The sequence below is a fragment of the Halichoerus grypus genome, chromosome 2 (assembly GCF_964656455.1).
Source record: "Halichoerus grypus chromosome 2, mHalGry1.hap1.1, whole genome shotgun sequence".
Lineage (NCBI taxonomy): Eukaryota > Metazoa > Chordata > Mammalia > Carnivora > Phocidae > Halichoerus > Halichoerus grypus.
The window spans coordinates 186,484,672-186,503,933 of NC_135713.1; the positions used below are offsets into that span (position 1 = coordinate 186,484,672).

Sequence of the window (19,262 nt, forward strand, 5' to 3'; positions counted from 1 at the left end):
CCTCCCCCCAATTATGCTCTCTCACTCTTTCTCTCTCCCTCAAATAAGTTTATTAAAAAAGAAGAACCTAACTCCTCAGTCTTTCTGAAACCACCATCTCAGCAAAGCCTCCAACAGACCAGTCCCCACTGGGGAAAACTGATGTTTTTACAACAGGTGCTGAATGCAGACTACAGGAACGAGATGTGTATGCCTAGGGGAGAGGCAGCACTGGTGGCTTAATCCAAAGCAGCCTCTCTTAATCATACTACTTAAGTCTCAACCCTTTTGGCTTAAAATGTACATCATTTTGGAGGCATTTCTGCTGAAGTGAGGTTTGGCCACATCCTATTTGCCTGAGCCCTGGATTAAGGCAAAATGAGAAGGCAAGCGCTTTCAGCAGGATCCACAGCTGGGGAGTATGGAGTAAGAGGAAGTAATCCAGGGAGGGTAGGGAAGCAGAGGAATGAAAAGAGCGCACTTACTGGGCACGTGACCAGTTGATTTCTCTGAATATGTAGAAACAGTGCTTCAGATGACTGTTTCCTCCCACTCCCCGAGGTCTGTGTCAGGGGTCTCTAGATAATCCTGAATAGTGGCTAAGCGCTAGCTGCCACCAGGGCACCAGAGGATAAGTGCAATTTCCATTTCCCCTTGGGATCAGATCCAGCGGAGCAGATGGCCCAGATGTAAAGGATTGGCTCGAAGGGCTGGGCAGAGACCGTCTGCAGTGCCAGCCACAGAGCTGGGGACTGGCTGAGAATTAGCCAGACCACCCCGAAGGTCTGAAGGCTGCAGTGTAGTTACCTCGGGCTTACTCTTGTTTCCCCACCTATCTACTGTGCCTGTTTAAGAACATTGGAGAAAGAAAATCACCGTAATGAATAAGCTAGAACTAACTCTAGTGGTCAAGAAAAAGCATTCTTTATTTTCCCCCCATGGTTTATTTCACAGCAGGGGTTATAGGAACAACTTTTCTGTTCCCAGCTAGACCAGACCCAATGGACTTGTTCTGATGTGCGGTTAGCAAAATTGTCATCGGCTTAGAAGCAGGTTAACTAGCCAGAGCGCAGAGCAACAGTACACTTTAATTACTGCTCTGAAATCCCAGGGCAAGGGACCAGGTAAGTGGGAGGGGCTAGATATGGGAACAAGGGCATCGAGTCCCTGAAAGACTGGGTTTTTCCATTCCTTGTTTTGGAAATAGAGCATTTTGCTACTTTTTCTGGCAAAGTCCTGAAGCTGCCCAGAGTATTTATATGCAAACTCATTTTTTCCTCCACTGGGTATTTGGTCTCTTGTTTTGTCATTTCCTTCCCTGTGAATGGCATCAGGATCTGCGCAGTTAGAGGGTGGGCTTATTGCCATCTTCAGGGCCCCTGCCAAGCTCTGCCATGTTTAGTCTGTCTGTTTCCTCCCCCAACCTCACCCCTGCCAATGCTGGGACTTTGACCAGTGCTTTTCTCTTTCCTCGTTTCCCTCTGATAGTATCCTCTCATTCCAGCACTATTCTCTAGGACCACTTAAGCAAGGGTAGCCTGAACTGACTTGAGAGGATAGAGCTGAGCTAAGAAGGCGGCTTTGTTTTAAAGAGTTTTTTTTTTTTTTTAAGATTTTATTTATTTATTTGACAGAGAGAGATAGTGAGAGCAGGAACACAAGCAGGGGGAGAGGGAGAAGCAGGCTTCCCGCTGAGCAGGGAGCCCAATGCGGGACTCGATCCCAGGACCCTGGGATCATGACCTGAGCCGAAGGCAGATGCTTAACGACTGAGCCACCCAGGTGCCCCAAGAAGAAGGCTTTGTGTTTCCATGATGCACTTTCCCTTGCCCTCAGGCCTCGAACCTGCCTGGTAGCATTACTCTTTCTGAGGGCAGTTCTTGTGCTGGCTGTAAACAGGACCTGCTTGCTTTCTTGCTTCTTGGGAAGGCAACTGATGCAGGCCTCTTGTTACTGAGCAAGTGATTTGGAGTTCTCACATCAGAACCAGAAACTCCCCTGGCTCCCATTGCACTGACAACAGAGAGGGGTCCGTTTGATGACAGCCCTGGGAGGCTGGGAGGAGAGCAAGCCAGTGAGGTGAACTCGAGATGTAAGAGATGGGGCAGACGTGGGGAGGAACCATCTGAAAAAGCTAGCAAGGGGCACACGCAGACGGAGAGGGGGTCTAGAAGGGAGGGCTCCCCCCGGGCCAGTGTGGAGGACTTAGAGCCACTGCCTTTTCTCCTGTGCTCTCGGTCTCTGGTGTTGCTTTGGATGCCAGATGTTGATAAGGAAGTAGGAGTGCTTGATTGACTGTACGTCAGCAGCCAAACAGGGCAGGCGTGAGGATCAGTACGGCAGGAACTAGAGATCCAAAGTCAAGATGGCAAGGTCGTTAAGGCATTTCGGGCTCCTCTTCTGAGCCATTTAAGTTTTTCGCCTGATTTATCTTTGAACTTGAATTAAGTGGCTTCACAAGCTGCCTATGGTGACCTTTACAGCCTTTCTCAATCCCTGATGTTGCCAATGCCTTGCATGGTTTCATTTCTTCTCAAAAAAGGGTCAAAAAGGGGGGGTCTCCTTATGAGAACATGTGGGCTGGGCCTGCTGACTTCCTTTCATCCCTAACATGGGCTGCACCAGCGGGTGTCCAGACACAGCTTGTGTCCAGTCCTCTAGCTGGATGGGAGGATTCCTTAGAAGCAGAGGGTCTGGCCTTTGTTCTCTGGAGCAGGAACAAAAGTGGGAAGTAAAGAGAGGGTGAGACTCTGTTGGGGTCTGAGCCACACCTGTCTTGTACAGTTTGTCTTCCGAATGAGTTGACTTCTGGCCTTGTTGGAGAGGGGAGGTGGCCCAGGGTCTCTGACTTAGCTCTTGTAGGAACACGTAGGACTTGGAAAGGACCTTGGCTCCTGAAAACCAGCCACCTGACGTTTCACCTCACATGATGGAGTTGTTACTCGCAGTCCCAAGGATAGACATTTGGAGGGGAGAGTTCCTCATGTGGAGCTGTAGAATCGCCTTCTCCTTGGTCTTCAGTTAAGGAGGAGGACTCCTGAGCCTCAGCTTCTTGGAGACTCGGCTCTGGGGCTGAGCTGGTCCTCGGCGCATGTCCTGAGGCTTCTTGGAGCTCCCTGACACCTTCCGGGGTAAAAGTACTGGCTGCCTTGCTCACCTCAGGGCGGGAGCTTTTGCTTTCTGGAAGGAAGCTACCTGGAGGTCTGTGGACTAAAAGGCATGGTGGGTTCTCAGGGACTGTGGGGAGAAATATTTCTGTCTGAGTAGCTGTTAAAGCCAGAAGGCCGGATTCCTCAGATGGGGCTCCAGTTCCCTCCCAATCACAGTTGTCTGCCGTGATGCCCTTTATCTTATTCCCTTCTGGATCTGTGACTTCCCATTGACACAGCTCTGCCATCCTGCTGCCCACACCGCTTGCTCCCTGGGGACTGCCTGTGGGTTGGCCTGTGTTGGAAGCGTCTGGCTGGGGCCAGGGCGCCCCCGAATCTGTGCCTTCCTGGGGGCAGACTGTCTCCTGCTCTCCGCTGACTTTAGCTGTTTCTTTGGAAAAGTGTTCTTCATTCCCTCCAGATGCTGCCTTTTGAAGGATCATCTCTCCCTGCCCTTGGGACTTTCTGTCCACCTCTTGTTCCGGTCGCCCTTTCTCTACGGCTTCTTTATTCACCTCCCAAGGGCAGATTTCCAGATGGAAATCTTTGGCAGATGGAGCCTCTTCTGCTTCCCACGGACACACTTCTGCCACCTTGGCCCCCACACTGCCTGCTTCCTCAGAACTGCCTTTGCCCCTGTCAGAAGCTCGCAGGGCTGGTTGTGGAGGCAGCCCCCCAGAGTCTTCACTCTCCCAGGGACACACCGCCTCCTGTTTCCCATCTGCCCTCTCTGGCTTCTGAACCGCCACAGCTTTGGGCTCTGGTCTTCTTGGGGCTCTCCCCTTCTCCTCTTGAGGTTGCCCTTTTCCATCTTGGCTTGCTGTCCCTTCATCAGGGACACTTTCAGTCGCCTCCCAGGGGCAGATCTCAGCTTTGGCGCTGCTGTCAGGTTTAGGAGCATCCAAGGCGGGAGCATCCCATGGGCACACCTCAGCGAGCCTGCCCCCAACGCAGACCAGTGCCTGAGAGCCAGCTTTAGGTTGGTCACAGCCCTGACTGTCTGGGTGAGAGAGAGCGCCTGCCGGCACCATGCTTTCCCATGGACAGATAGATTGTAGCTCGTTGCTTGTTTTCCCCCCATCTTCAGTAGTGAATTCTCCTGCTTTTGAAGATGGGGCTTTTTCTGGGGTTTTGTGTTCTGGGAGGGAACCCGTCTTTGGGTCTTGTGTCAGGCGCCCTTTCTCTGCTGCCTCATCCCTCACTTCCAAGGAGTGTCCCTCTGCCGCTTTGCTACTCGTGCTGAGGGGCGAGTCTGAGGCCTCAGGGCCCTGCACAGAGGGTTCCCTCAAGGCCTTCTCCCAAGGACAAACAGCTTCCTGCTCTTGACTCCGTTTTGTCTCCCATTTTGATATGTCTTCTCCCAGGGAGATGAGTCTCTCTTTTTCTAGAGTTTTCTCCCCCTGCTCTGCTGAGTCACTCCTCTCTTGTTCCGATCCCGGCCCAGTAGCTCCTTCATTCAGCTCCCAGGGATGGATCTTGGCTTTCTCACTGGTAGGCGCTTTGTCCACTTCCCAGGGACACACCTCAGCTGCCCTGCAGCCCATGCGGTCCAGTTCCTGGAATCCAGCTTTTGGTCTCTCTGTGCCCAGAGTGTCTGAATGCCAAGAGGAGCCGCCTGGATCCAAGCTTTCCCAGGGACAGGCCACCTCCCGCTCCCAGGCCGGCCTCTCTGGCTTCTCTGGAGCAGTAACAGCTGTCTTGCTGGGGCCAGGACGTGCAGAAGCCTTTCCTGTGTCGTTTGGAAATTTCCTAATGGCCTCAACTCCCAAAGCCCTTTCCTGCCCTGCTCCAGCACCCACCTCCCACGGACAGACCTCAGCCTTCTCAGCAGGCACGGTGTCGTCCGTGTCCCATGGACAGATCTCAGCAGTTTGGCTTCCCACACTGCCCGACACGTGGCGACTGGCTCTGGGTCCGTCTGCGTCTTGAGGACCTGGTTGTGGGGAGAAGCTCCCAGGGTCCCTGTTCTCCCAAGGACAGACTGCTTCCTGCTTTTGGATTTGTCCTGCGAGCTTTTCCCCAGCTGTGCCATCTTTGATCCCTGACATTCCAGGCGCTTTCTCCTTGTCCTTTTGAGATTCTCCTGCTTTTGCTGTCTGGCCCAATGTCCAGTCCTCCCTTATTCTTTCATTTACCTCCCAAGGACAGAGTTCTGCCCTGGCAGGTATTACTTGCTTCAGCTCTGGCCTGGGATCTTCCTGGGGACCTACCTGCGTTTCTCTGCTTCCTCCATTGCTAAGGAGTTGGCCACCAGCTTTGGCTGAGGAATTATCTAGACATGGGCTGGAGGGCCCAGGGGCTGAGCTCTCCTGGGGACACACTGACTCCTGCTGTTGACCCCTTTTCTGCACCACCTTCCCAGCTCGTTCTCCCATCTCTGCAAAGAGCCCTTGTCTGGAGGGTTTCCCCTTTTCCTGGAGAAATTCTCCCCCTGTCCCCTGACTCAGCATTTCCTTCCCAACTACCTCATCACCCAGCTCCCAGGGACAGATCTCTGCTTTCCTGATAGGAGCATCTCTTGCCTCCCACGGACCCACCTCCGAGATGCTGCTGCCCAAACTCCCGGAGCAGCCAGGGGCTCCTGGGGCCGGGGTGGGGACTGCCGAGGGGCCCCGGAAATCTGTCCTCTCCCATGGACAAAAAGACTCCAAGTTTCCACTCAGTTTCTGTTCTTTCCAGAAGGTTGCTTTCTTGGAGGTTTCCTGCTTTTCCTGGGGAAGCTTCTTCACTCCCTCCTGGAATGGTTTCCCATTCTCTCCCTCGAATACCTCCCAGGGACAGAGCTCTGCCTTGGCAGTGTCAGGTGGACAAACTTCTGGGCCTGTGGCTTCCCGCTGATGCTTCTCCACCTCTCCAGCTTCTCTGCTGCCCACTGCCTCAGACCTGCCCTTGGTTCTGTCAGAGTCCTGAGAGACTGACCGAGGGGACTGACTCCCGGGATCGGCACCCTCCCAGGGACACACGGCCTCCTGCCCCCTGACCAGCCTCTCTGGCTTTTTCCGGGCAACAGCCGCCACACTTTGGGTCTCTGACTTCTCCGAGGCTTTCCCTCTCTCTTGGGAATCATCTAGAGCTTGTCGTAATGCTCCCTTCTCAGGGGCCCCTTCGCTTGCCTCCCAGGGGCAGATCTGGGCCTTGTAGCCATGGTCAGGCTGACTTGCTTCTGACTGGGTGACTTCCCTGGGACACATCTCTGCCATCCTGCGGTCAGCACTGCCCAGGGACTGGAGGCCAGCTTTGGGCAGTTCCCGCCATGCACCAGGGGCTTCTTTTGCTCGCTCAGCACTTTTGTCCCCAACTGTGCCTTGCCTGGCTTGCCTCAGTGTAGCAGACCCTGCTTTACTTGCTCTCTCTACTTTCCCCTCCCCTAGACTGTGGGATGTCCTCCTGCCTCTGTCTTCTTGTTCCCTGCTGCCCTCCCGGTGACAGACTTGAAGCATTCTGCTGGTGTGAGCGTTCTGTTGGTTCTGGAGGGACTCCTCATCATCACAGGGTGCAAGGGTGGCCTGCTTACTCACCACCGCCTTGGGCCAGCCTAGCCTGGGGGATCTGGGGCATGCCCCCACACCCTGTCCTGCAGCTCTGCCCTTCTCCTCTGTCTCAGGACTCCCTCCCTCGCTCTCCTTCTCTTTGTGAGTGCTCCGAGAACGGGTCAGAGCTTTGATAGCCAGGCCTAGACTGTGCATGGAACCCTGCTGCATGGGGGTCTTGAGGCTGTGGGATTTAGAGAAGACCTTAGGCTTGTCCTCGTCCCCCTCATCAGCTCCCCCTTGGAGACGTCTGTCCTCTGTGACTACCGCACTCTCCCCAGTGCCCCCTTTCTCGACTGCAACAGAGAGGGCTCTCCAGAGCTTGGCCCGAGCTGGGGCAGGGGAGAGGCTGCTGCGCTCTGGCCCTGAGGGGCCTTCTTGAGCCGCATTTCCTTTCTTGACTGGCAGTTCTGCATTCTCCCAGGGGCAGACGAAAGCGAGTAAGCTGGGGCTTTGGAGGGGTACGGGAACTGGTGCCAGGGCAGGGACCGGGGTCGGGGCTGGGGCTGGAGCTGGCATCAGGGCTGGAGCCAAGGTGGAGGTGGGAGACAGCCTGCTCGGCTCTCCCGGGCATTCTCCTGACAGGGCCATGATGGGCGTGGAGACCTGGTGCCGGACCGGCGGGTGAGGCAGCCTTCTCGCAGCCTCCTCCTGAAGCCTCCCGGCGGCAGCCATGTGGGAGCCATCCACACCGCAGCTCCTGGCCGGGGAGGGTGGGGCTGACCGGGGGGCCCCTTGAGCTCCATCCAGCCTCCTGACCGACGACAGCCTCCTCCCCGGGCTCGCCAGGGCTGCCTCGGCCTTCTTTCTCTCCTCTCGCTCCTTGGCCTGCCGATAGGTCTCCTCCAGGTAGGCCTGGCTGGCCACGAGCAGGGCCTTTTCCCCGGAGCCCGCCACCACGCTGAGCGACTTCTGCAGGGACGCGGGCCGGGCCCGGGGGAGCCTCTCGCACACTGTCAGGTTGTGGGCGCTGGCCGACCGGAAGCCCAGGGCGGGGGGCCCGTTCACCGACTCCAGGCTCTCCCTGCTTTCCCTCGAGGCCTTCTTGGCCAGCTTCCTGCGCAGCAGCGAGTCGAGGAGCGGGGGGTCCTGCTCCCGGCGGTGGCCCCGGCGCTTGTGGTCGTAGGCGCTGCGGGACTTGCGCAGGGCCGGGGGCCCCTCGGAGTCCCGGAGGCTGGAGCTGAGGAGCCGGCGGCGCGAGGACCCGGGCAGGCTGCCGCAGCTGGGGGAGCCCGAGTCCCGGGAGTGCTGCCGGGCCAGGGCCTCTGGGAACTCGGCCAGGTACCTCATGAAGGAGCGGCCCAGGCCCCGGCGCCAGCTGCCCCGCTTCTTAGGCAGGTGCGGGTTGTTCGCAGCCATTTCCTTGGTCTTGTGGACCTCTAGCTGGGCGTAGAGCTTCTTCAGCTCGTCCTGAGGGGAGGGGGGCGTGAGGAGAGCAGAGCCCACTGTCAGGTAGAGGGCGAAGCTCTTTCCAGCCCCTGGCTGCCCTGCCTCCCCTTCTCCCGGCCATTATTTGGACCATTTTCTCGGGAACATCTCTTTCCCACCAAGTTGTGTCCCTTCCCTGCTTGGAGAACTCTCAGAATCCACCCGTCCGCTCTGAGCCACATCCGCTCGGCTCTGAGGGTGCAGGGTGCACTCCTTTCTCTCTGATCTGTTGGGAGGCCACCCGCTGGGGGACGGGAAGCCTGGGTTCGAGGCTGCTGACCTGAAGGCTATTTTCTTGAGCTCTCAGAGCCTCTGCTTCTATGAAGTAACAAGAGCTGGCTGCCTACTGTTAGCTTCCTTAGGAGGATCACATGAGACTGATGGTGTGAAAAGTGCCCTCTTTGGGTGCAAGTAAGGGAGTGGGACTTTGAGAGTCTTCTACTTTGGATTTCTCCCCAAAGCCAGCATCAGCATCGGGAGAGAGACTGGGTGCTGCTCCACAAAGTAGGGGGTGCAGGGTGGCATTGCTGAGGCCGGCGCCTCCACACTCTCCGGCCTCCCTGCTCGACTGGGGCCTTGGTTGAGCCTCTTCCCAGGGGGGCAGAGCCCAGAGGGAGAGGAGGACACGGGGGAAAGACAGGCAGAGGCAGTTGGGACAAGGAGGGAATTGGGAGATGTAAACAAGTCAGGTGGACAGGGAGGCCCCAGTGGAGATGGAGGGAATGGACAAAATGGCTTCCTGAGGTTGTTCCCACACTGTAGGTTTTATCAAACAACAGGCTGAGACCGCCAAGTTTCCTTATTTCCTACCCACTGAGGGGTTCTGATCTGGGTTCCATGACTATGCCACCCCTAAGCAGAAAAAGAAGGGTAAAGATACTCTCCTGATGTAAGACTCAGGAAAAACTTCCTTTCTCTGAGACTGCCGGGTCCAGGGAATGGATATCTGGCTGTAGAAATCTCTGGTAGGCACTAACCACCTGAACTACGAAGCCCCGTTGCTGGCCCTCGGGTCACCAACTGCCTAAGTGTGCTGCCCCTCATGATGCCCCTGCTGGTGGGAGTAGAGCTCCACCCACGGCTCTGACTCTCGCCAAGTGGCCTGGGCCTCAGGGATCTGGGTTCTGGGCCTCTGGGGGTCTTTCCACTTAGGCGGTGTGTGACCTCATCTGAACCGACTCAGCGGAGGCGGCTGAGGGCAATGGTGGAGAAGGGAGGGGGGCAGGTCTTCGAGAGAGGGAAAGCGAGGGGCAGGGAAGGGGCGCTGCAGGGTACATAGCCCAGACGGCAGGGCAGCAGTGATCTTGGCCCAGTCCCTAAAAGCAAGCATCCAAAGCAGGTGAGGAGGGCGGCCCATACCCGAATGTCTCCGGGGTCCAGGCTGCGCTCACTCCAGGCTGAGGCGATGCTGCTGTCCAGGTAGGAGCCTGAGCGCTGCAGGTCCAGCTCGTCGTCGTACACCTCATCCACCATCTCCTCTCGGGGAGGAGCCCCTGGCTTCTGGAACTGCTCGGGGGGCGGGGTATGATGGGGAGGGGAGTCAGCTTGGCTCCCTGTTTACTCTTATTGCCACCTGCCCCATGGAATCCATCTTTACTTTGGGAATCTTCAGCCCCTCTCTAATTTGCAATTCCAAGGGCACGAAGAGTTTTGCTCCCCCTCATCCTCCCTGATTTTCTTGATCTCAGAGACCGGGGAGAGGGGTGTCCTACGCAGCCGCCCCCACAATTCCTAGCCATGTCCTTCAGCTCCCCGACCTATCTCTCTCTAACTGCGTCCAAGTTGATTTTTCGGAGCCCACCAAACTAAACTGCCAGGTGTTATAAGGACCCCTCCAGCCCTAGCTCGGATTTCCTTTTCCCTGAGATGGGAGGCAGAGAGATACAGTAGCTTCCTCCCCACCCCCACCCCAAGTGGGCTCCTCACTCAGGCCCCTGTGGCTCAGCCCACTCACGCCAGGGTGTCATCCTCACTCTGACCTGGAGAGGGCGCTGTGGCGGCAGCAGATCCACGGTGCCCCTTATAAAGGGGCTGGGGTCTGGCTCACAGCCAGGAGGGGGAAGACCTCACCTTAGGAATGAAGATCAGAGCTAGTGTGGTGGTGACGGTGCTGTGGGTGTGGAGGAAGAAGAGGAGCAGGGTCCAGTCTGGGTGCAGGGAGGGAACCAGCACAAATCTGAGGGTGGGAGGGAGGGGTCCATTAGCTGTGGGTGGGAGTGGCCTCTTCCCCCTCACCTGTCCCACTGGCTCACCTCCCAGCCCCAGCCCTGATCTCTGTGGAGGTTCTGGGTGGGTTGAAAACGGCCCTTTTCCTTCTTCCTGCCCTCTGTAGGACGTAGGTCCTACCTCAAGGCTCACATTAACCCCCACCTCCGAGAAGCCCTCCCAGACTACTCTTCTCTTCTCTGGTTGCCTAGAGCACAGACCTGTGCTCCCCAACTCTGTTATAGACTGCCCTGTCAGTTGATTTTGCCCCCACCACAGGGCCAAGTCCTTGTGAACACTCATAGCAGGCCTGCTGCTGGATGGGCCGAGGTGTGAGGTGGGGGAAAGGCAGGGAGAATTGAGCATGTGTGGGAAGGAGCATGGTGGAGGTGCTGGAGATGTGGCTTAGGAATAGGAGAAGAATTAGGCGTGGGCATGCTTCCTCTTTTGGGGTTCTGGGTGAGACATGGGGTGCAGGGAGGGCATCTGTGGGGAAGGGAGAGAGCTACAGATGGGGGGGGCCTTCCTCGCCTTGCCGAGGCCTAGCCATGTGTCGAGGATGGCTGTGGGATGGGGTTCCCCGGCCTGGGAGAGGCGAGTGGTGTGAGGTGGGGAGGAGTCGTGGATCGGACGGCCTGCCCTCACCTGGCTGTGTGGAAGGCAGCCGAGAGCGGCAGCTCATTGTGCAGGGCGATGCCCATGTAGCGCGGCTCGCGGAGGGCCGAGGGTACGGCTCGGGTGGCGTAGCAGAGGAAGCTGCCCCAGCCCAGGAGCAGCATCTCGGCTGTGGGAGAGCAGGGAGCAGAGAGCCAGGCGCCAGCTCAGCAGCCACGTGGCCCCTTTCTGTGTCTGGTGTGCTGGGGGGTGGGCGGGGGCCTGGGCCAGGGGCACTGGGGACGAGGCAGGAGGGCCAGGTAGGTCAGGAGGACCCCTGGAGGTGCAGCGTGGAGGGCCAGAGTGAGGCGGGCTCAGCAGAAGCAGCTCACCCACAACCATGATGTAGTCCCAGCGGTCGTGATGGCAGAGGTAGAAGTGGCGGCCCGTGGGAGTGTGGCCTCGGGTCACCAGGGGCGTGTGGCTGCCTCGTTCCAGGGCCCCCACGGTCCACACCACCAGGAAGCCCAGCACGAGCAGCAGGAGCAGCCCCAGCCGCTGCAGCAGCCGCCCAGTACTCAGGTGGGGGCCCCGCTGAGCCGAGCGAGACAGAAACACCTGGAGCACCCTACAAGGGTGTGGATGGTGGATGGATAGGGGCGTGGGGGGAGGCCCAAGGAGAGGGGGCCGGGTCTCTGGCCTCTGTCCATGGCTTCCTTCCCCTCCATGCCTGCCTGTCCTCCTGTCCTTTCCATGTTTTGCTGCCCCCCAAAATGTTACATGCTGGGGAGGGCTATGGTGATAAGGGCAGGCCTGGGGCGGGGGGTGGGGGGGGGAGGGTGGTACACCGGGGAGTAGAACAGGTAAGGGTCTGGCTGGGAAGAACTCCACTCCATTCCAAACGCGCTGGGGCTGCCTGGAGTGGGCAGCACGAGAGCACGGTCTGCCCCCGACCCTACCTATAGAGCTTGAGTATAATGGTGCCGTAGACAGTGGCAAAACCCAGCGACCGGACCCAGCGGAGAGCGATGCAGCGGAATACGCTGGGCTTGAAGTACAGGATGAAGACCTGGAGTCGGGGGGGGCGGGGAACAAAAGTCACTGTTCTCCGATACACTTCCTCTCTCTGATCTGCTGATCTTCCTAACAGACTTGCCATAGAGGCGTTGTCACCTCCATTCCTCAGAGAGCAGCTGAAGTATCAGAGAGGTTAGGTCATTTGTCCTAAGTCACACAGTAGGCCAGGGAGCTCTTTTTAGCCTAGACTCTTTGGCTCCAGAGCTCACCAGGCCAGCCTGCCATTTGTAGATATGAGTACGGGGATTTTGAGGTCTCCGAATCTCCCTAAGAGGGCAGAAAGGAGGAAGGATTCTGGGGTTTGGAGGGCGCCAGCCAGGGATCAGATGGGGCCAGTTTCTGGCCACAAACTCACAGGAAAGTAGAGCAGCAGGGATCCAAAAAGGATGGTTTCCAGCAGGACAACACCAGAGGTTCGGATCCTCTGTGAACCCAGGAAAGAGAGAGGCGGGTGAGCAGGGCAGTGGGAGGGCAGAGCCTGGACGATGGTGGGGGAGAATCTCAGGCCTGTTTTAGAGGTCACTCGGTGGCCCTGGGCCAAGGCCTCACCCTGTAACATCAGCTCCGCCCTGTCCGTCCACAGCCACGGCCCCCACCCCCACCACAGGCTAAGACCAAGGTTGCACATAGCTCCTGTCCCCCAGTCCCAGCCGGGGCCTGGCTGCAGACCTGGGCTCCAGTCACAAGCTGCTGGAGCTAGAAGGATCTCACACATTCCCCCAAACTTTGGGTCAGACTGCTAACCCCTTCTCTGCCTGATAACCATTCAGTTGACCTTCAAGCCTGGCTCAAATGTTACGTTCTCCAGACAGGCTTTCCCAGACCATCTCGGGCAGGACAACTGGGTCCTTTCTCGGAGCTCCCATGGCAACCAACACACTCTTCCATCCTCGCCTCTGTTTTGCTGTGCTGTCATTTTCTTTATATGCCTGCTTCCTCTGGGAGCTCCAGGAGGGTCTAGATCACTTCTCCCCAGCGCCTACAGTGTTTTGAATCAAGTCCAATGCCTACACTTTACAGGTGAGGAAACAAATCTAAGGCAGTGGGGTCACTTGCCCAATGTCACCTAGTGGGTTAGATTAAGAATTAAGACCAGAGCCCATTTCTTCTGAGTTCTAGTCTTAGGGAGTCTCTGGCCCCTACTTGACGCTGGGGACCCCGTACAGGTAGGGCGTGCGCGGGAGCTGTGGGGCCTTCCTTGCCTTGCTCCGGCGGTGCCGGTAGGCGAGCAGCATGCTCAGGAAGACGGCCAGCATGCAGCAGGTCTGGCAGGCCAGCACCGCCACCCGAAGCGCCGAGGCTTCCTCCACCAGGCACGGCCTGGCATCCGCGCAGCTGGTGCAGCCCTCGGCACATGGCTGGCACTGCAGCAGCCTCCCAGAGCTGCCGTGAGGGGAGCTGGGTGGCCCAGGGGGCTGGGTGGCACTCTCTTCCAACCCTATAAAGAACAAGATGGGTGCAAGGAGAGGGGCCCGGCCGGGGCATACCAGCATTTTCTCCCACTGGTCACCATAGCCCTCTCCCTGCCCTCCGACGGTCTGTCACCACCGGGGTCGGGCTGGGAAGGGGGGAGAGTGAGGAAGTGGATACTCCCAGGGGAGGACCGGGTAACAGGAAGAGGTGATGCCAGGCTAGGGCTCACTGCAGGCTCAACTTGGGTCCGACTGGCGTGTTAGGGGCTCATTTTCAGAAGGCACAGACACCCCACATTGGACCCTGCCTGCCTCGCTTGCTTCTCTCGACCTTCTGCCCTCGCCCCGCAAGACCCCTCCCAGTGTCTCACCCCAGCCTTTTCTCCCCAGATGCCCCCTCCACCCAGCCCAGCCTGGCCCTCACCACAGTTAACATACCCCTGGAGCGGCTTGCCCCGTAGAAGCCAGGTCGGCAGCGGCAGAGGTAGTGGCCAAGGACAAAGCCCCGACTCTCCAGGGGGACACACTGCAGGGATGACAAACACGATAGGTACTTATATGGGGCTTTCCCTCCTGGGAAGAGATGGAGGGTCCACGTACCTTCCTATCCACAGCACCCCCTCCATACGAGGGACCCCCACCCCCAGAAGTCCTCCCTAGTCCTTAGGAAGCCTTTCCTCTCTGGAAACCCTACTTTATCCCCACCATGGCCTCTTTTCAACAAAGAGTATGGGAAGAGATCACCCTTTTATTCTGAGTGGCAATGACAGGAGCCTCACAGGACCCATTTCCCAGTGCCCAGCTGTTGGTACAGCGAGGTGCTGGGGGGAGATGGAAGTGGGGAGAACTTGGAGTCCAATCACACCTGTGTGCCTACATCCTGCTTCAAGGGGTCCCCGTCAGCCTCCCTCTTTGGCTCGCAGGTGGGTTGAAAAGGCCCCCACAGAGGAGCAGCTTCCCCTACCAGGAGCCATCTGACTTTGGCACAGGACTGCTTTCCCCAGCCCTAATGCCAGGCTAATGCCAGGCTGGTGGGATGCCAAGGCCGGCTCTTTTTTCCAGCTCCGTCCATTGATGTTTGCCCAGCAGGGGACGGAGCAGACCTCAGAGCCAGGCAGGGGAGATGAGCACATGGATGAGGTCAGATCTGCTGTGGGCAGTGGTTAGGGACAGACCTAACAGTGGGACAAAGAAAGGGGTTCGCCCTGGGGGGTTCTACATCGAGCGCCTGACTTCACCTAGAAAAGTTGCAGGGTGGTCCTTCTGAAATTGTGGCTCAGCTTCCCTTCCTGCCAAGAGCACTAGAACACGCTCTGTTCCTGCCACTGTCTGCACAATCAGGCCAATGTGCACCGAGAGGTGATGTGGCTGGGTTTAATAATGCACTGAATAATGGGAGCCCTTCTCCCTGGACTTAGCGTTCCAAAAACATGTGCCCCAAAACATGTGCCCCAAAGAGCCACAGATGCCCAAACCCGCCCCCCCTCCCAGCAGGCTGCAGGGCTCGCCTTGGCTTCGGTTCAGCTCAGGCACGACACGCGGTCAAGTGCAGCCGTGGAGCAGATTAGTTCACTGGCCTCCCAGTTTCTCAGTCCTGGGCTTGCAGGATTACCAGCCATTGCTTTCCATTATCCAGATTCTCCTGCATCCATGCCTTTGAGTCTGCCGGCATCTGGCTTGGGTTCCATCACCTTTACCAATCCCAGAGCTCTTCAAGCTCCTTCTTGAAGATTCCTCCCACACCCCAACCAACAATTACACTTAGAAACCGAGAGCTCTGTCAACATGGAGAATGTGGTCCAGGAGAAGGAAAAGGGATGATTAACAGGGGCTCAGGAAGTGGTCCTGGGGATGGATCCTAGAGCACCCGGTACCAGAAGGGAGAGAAGGCAGGGAGGCATGCTGAGATTTCAAAGGAATGAGGGTGGCTATCTCCAGTGGGGGATGGGGAGTAGGCTGTAAGTGTCCTCACTTTTTTTTTTTTTTTAATGTAGGCTCTATGCCCAATGTGGGGCTTGAACTCAAGGCCCCCAGAGATCAAGAGTCACATGCTGTATGGACTAAGCCAGCTAGTCCCCCCTCACTTTTTTTCCCCAAGGTTCATATTTTTTATTAGTCATTCAACTTTTTTCTTTTTTAAGATTTTATTTATTTATTTGACAGAGAGAGATAGTGAGAGCAGGAACACAAGCAGGGGGAGTGGGAGAGGGAGAAGCAGGCTTCCCGCTGAGCAAGAAGCCCGATGCGGGGCTCGATCCCAGGACCCTGGGATCATGACCTGAGCCAAAGGCAGACGCTTAACGACTGAGCCACCCAGGCGCCCATAGTCATTCAACTTTAAGTGCCTATTATGTATCAAGCAGGAGGAGTTGGGAATTTCTCAGAAATGACCATCAACATATCATTTCTGAATTTTCTTTTCTTTTAGTTTTTATTTTTTATTGAAGTATTTTTTTGACAGTTTAAGTGTCCTCACTTTTAAATAGCCTGGTATCTCGGGGCGCCTGGGTAGCTCAGTCGGTTAAGGGTCTGACTTCAGCTCAGGTTATGATCTCTGGGTTGTGAGATGGGTTCCTTGCTCAGTGGGGAGTCTGCTTGTCCCTCTGCCCGCGCGCGTGCACACACACACACTCTCTCTCTCTCAATCTCAAATAAATAAATAAAATCTTTAAAAAATAAAAATAAAAAAATTAAAAGCCTGGTATCTCATTTCTGTCCCTCTCATTGCTAGGGATTCCCCTGGAGCCCGGAGGTTGGTATGCTTTGGTCAGCTGCTCCTGGGAGCTGGGTGGGGGCAGGGATGGGAAAGGGGGAGGGAGTCAGGACCCGAGTGCCCCACCCCACCATCCTCCTTATCCTTACCTGGGTGCTGTTGAGATCACACAGGTGTGTGTTAGAGTACCAGCCTGGCCCACTGGCACACTGATTGATGTCCACGCTCTGAAGATCTACGTCCATCTGCACCTGCCCCCTAGGGCAGTGAATTGGCAGTTAGGGGTGCAGTGAAGGATGCCAAGGTAGACATGTGCCCTCAGGCCCCAGACCAGGGAGCAATGCAAGCTTTGCAAACTTTAGCAAAGTGGTTACAGTGCGTCAGGAGAGAGGGCACACCTGCATTCCATTTCTCCAGTGCTATTAATCCTCACTGTTTCTGTGGGCAACAATCTTCTTCCCTGTAGGTTGTTCCCCAACATCCCTCAGCTTTTCAACATCCTAGCATTTCCTTTTTCTATCAATGGGTAGAGGGAGGGGGCATGTCAAGACATGTGGGAGCTGGGGCTCTGATGATCTGTCTGAAGGGGATTATCACACTTCTCCACTGCATGCATACACACACACACACGCACGCACAGGCACAGAACTCAGCTATTAACCAGCCCCTCACTCTGCCCAAACCAGATCTGAATTGATCACAGCAAAGGAACTATGGAATGGAGCTGCCTGGCCCCAGTGCTCCCAACCCCTGCTCTGGGCTGAGCGGGGAGAGCTGGCTAGGGGCCAGGCTGCTGGCTGGCAGGAGGGAAAGCCTGCTGGGAGCAATGAATAGGGACACATAGCTGGAAAAACAATGTTGATTGTTGAGTGCCTTGCAGTTCGGTGCCCATTTGCCGCCTCCTTCCCACCAGGGCTCCCAATCACTTCTTTATTCCGGTTGAAGGAGGAAGTCAGTTATTTGAAGAGTACCAGTCGGGATAGGCAGGACTGGAACCTACTTGATGTAGGAATATAGCCACTGGGAGTGACCCTGGGGACCTGGCCAACTCCTAGACAGAAAGGGCAATGAATGGTTCCAAGCTTCCCCCCGAGAACTTTTCTTCCCTTCGAGAAGCCTCCTTTTATAGTTCTAGATTGCTTGAGAATAGCAGGTTTGACTCCTGGAATGCCCACGAGACGTCTCTTGCATGGCTTGTCACTGTCATCCACACTAAGCGCTCTCCTGCCTTCTCCCCACTACCCAGACCTGGGGGCCAAGACCCATGCCTGGCTGTACACACACGTATGGATATACCTACGTATGAGTGGATTGATTCATCCGCACTATGTATACTCACACCTGTATGTGTTAACAGACAGTTACAGATTCCCAGAGTCAACTGCAAGTATACACAGCTGAATGCAAATAGACACATCTGTGCCCCCCAGATACATACGTGTGTGCCAAATGGCCCACGCACAGCTGGCTGGACTAGGGGCCCCCACCCCCGCGTACCCACAAGTGCATCAAAGACAGCACAAACCTACTTACCTGACCTCTGGGCTGAGGTCTGGCTTGAGTCCATAGAAGGTGGCAGAAAGTCTGATAAGCCAGCCAGGACGGAGCCGGCCCTCCTGGCATTCCAGGAAGGGAGGAGATAGCTTCACATGCCGCATGTCGCCCACGTAGCCATCCCCCTGTGGCCACTTGGGGCTGCCGAGGCTCCCTAGGTCATTGGTCAGCACCCGCTTCTGCAGGGCAGAGGTGTCCGGGGCCCCGGTTGGGCTCTCCTCCTGTACTCTGCTCCCGGCCAAGTCCTGAAGGATGGTCTCCTCCCCCATCCGGGTGGCCTGCAGGGCCAGCGGCAGGTGGCTGGCCCCTGGCGGAGGGTCAAAGGTCAGAAAAGCCCGGTATGCCCTTGGGTCCCCCTCGGCCACGCTGCGGACCAGTGCCTGGTACCACTCCACATCCTCCTCCACACTGGACTCGCGGATGTCGTTGGCTTGGAGCAGCATGTTGAGGAAATTAGCGGCCTGGGCAAGGGAGCCCGCTGCCCTCCGCAGGACGGGGGGGAGTCCTGGTCCGGCTCCTGCGCCGTGGGCTTCGTAAGGCTCGCTGCAGTTAGCCCCCGACAGCTGCTGGGCATCTCCGGAGTAGAGAAAAGCCAGGGCTGCCTCGACCCCCTCTGGGGGCACCCGCGTGGGCACAGATCCCAGTTTAACTTGGGAGGACAGAGGTGGCAGAGAGCGGAGGGGCCGCGGACCCCCCAGAGCCCAGCTGCCGAGGAAACAGCAACCCAGCAGCCCCCACACAGGGTGGGGCACGACCACTGCCCTGGGGCCCATCCTCAGGGCAGCTCTCAGGGACCCAGGGGTCCAGGCTGCCTGGGGGAATCTGGTGGCTCAGGAGAGCCCAGGCAGAGGTTGGCTGGCTCCACGCCTCCTATCCTCGCTTTCTCTCTCCCTCTCTCCCTGTCTCTCTCTCTCTCACGCTGTGCTGTCTTGCCTGTTTTTCCTTCTCTCTAACGTCATCAGCTGGCTTCTGGATGTAGGCATGAGGGCTCTGCCCCTCCTCTCTCAGTGTGACCCCCCATTGCAAACCCTCTTAATCCTGGCACCACCCCTCTTCCCTCCTCCTCTCATCCAGCATCTAGGCTCCCTTCCCCCACTCCCCACCCCACATCAGCTCGAGATAGAGAGAGAGAGAGAGAGAGAGAGAAATGGGAGGGGAGAGAAAGAGACCAGTCGTTCTCTCCCTCCCTCCCTCTGCCCTTCGCTCCATTAGGAGAGATGGGCAAATCCAGGATGGGGCGTCATAGCAACCGCAGATGAGCTTGTGCCCCTCTCTCCACCCCTCTGCTCCACTCAGCCTCCTGGCAGCAATTGCGACGGGCATGATAAAGGGCCGAGCTGTAGCTCCTGGCAAGCTGCTCTGGCCGCCTGGACCCCCCGACACAGTGCTGCCGAACTGCAATTTGAGATTTGGGGTGGCGAGGGTGGGGAAGAGAGCCTAATATAACCACAGCCAGTCTCCATACAAACTGTGGCAGTTTATCAAGTGTTTCTCGTGTGCGTTATCTCAATGAATCTTCCCCACAAGCATGTGCGGAAGGTCAATATTCTTATCCCCATTTCACAGATGCAGGCACTGAGGCTCAGAGATGCACCCGAGATCACATAGCTCACTTTAAGTT

General features: G+C 57.0%; 1 protein-coding gene across 1 annotated transcript; it reads right to left on the reverse strand.

Annotated features, from left to right (window-relative positions):
* Positions 1–1,573: 1,573 nt before the first annotated feature.
* Positions 1,574–18,693, reverse strand: GPR179 (G protein-coupled receptor 179). The gene is made up of 11 exons (XM_036072507.2): positions 17,621–18,693; positions 16,237–16,345; positions 13,813–13,900; positions 13,165–13,400; positions 12,318–12,386; positions 11,845–11,954; positions 11,278–11,513; positions 10,937–11,075; positions 10,157–10,262; positions 9,446–9,592; positions 1,574–8,068 (listed from the first exon to the last, which is right to left on the reverse strand). Exons 1-11 carry the CDS (start codon positions 18,412–18,414, stop codon positions 2,918–2,920), a joined length of 7,185 nt encoding a protein of 2,394 aa, XP_035928400.1. The 5' UTR covers positions 18,415–18,693; the 3' UTR covers positions 1,574–2,917.
* Between the last annotated feature and the right edge of the window lie 569 nt (positions 18,694–19,262).

Bases quoted from the DNA above. Each gene is read 5' to 3' on its own strand.
- GPR179 (XM_036072507.2), bottom strand. From the start codon at position 18,414: ATGGGCCCCAGGGCAGTGGTCGTGCCCCACCCTGTGTGGGGGCTGCTG. The intron at 13,401-13,812 runs GTATGTTAACTG...TGTTCTTTATAG, and splicing joins CGGGGCAAGCCGCTCCAGGG to GGTTGGAAGAGAGTGCCACC. The intron at 11,955-12,317 runs GTGAGTTTGTGG...CCCCGACTCCAG, and splicing joins CCCTGCTGCTCTACTTTCCT to GTCTTCATCCTGTACTTCAA.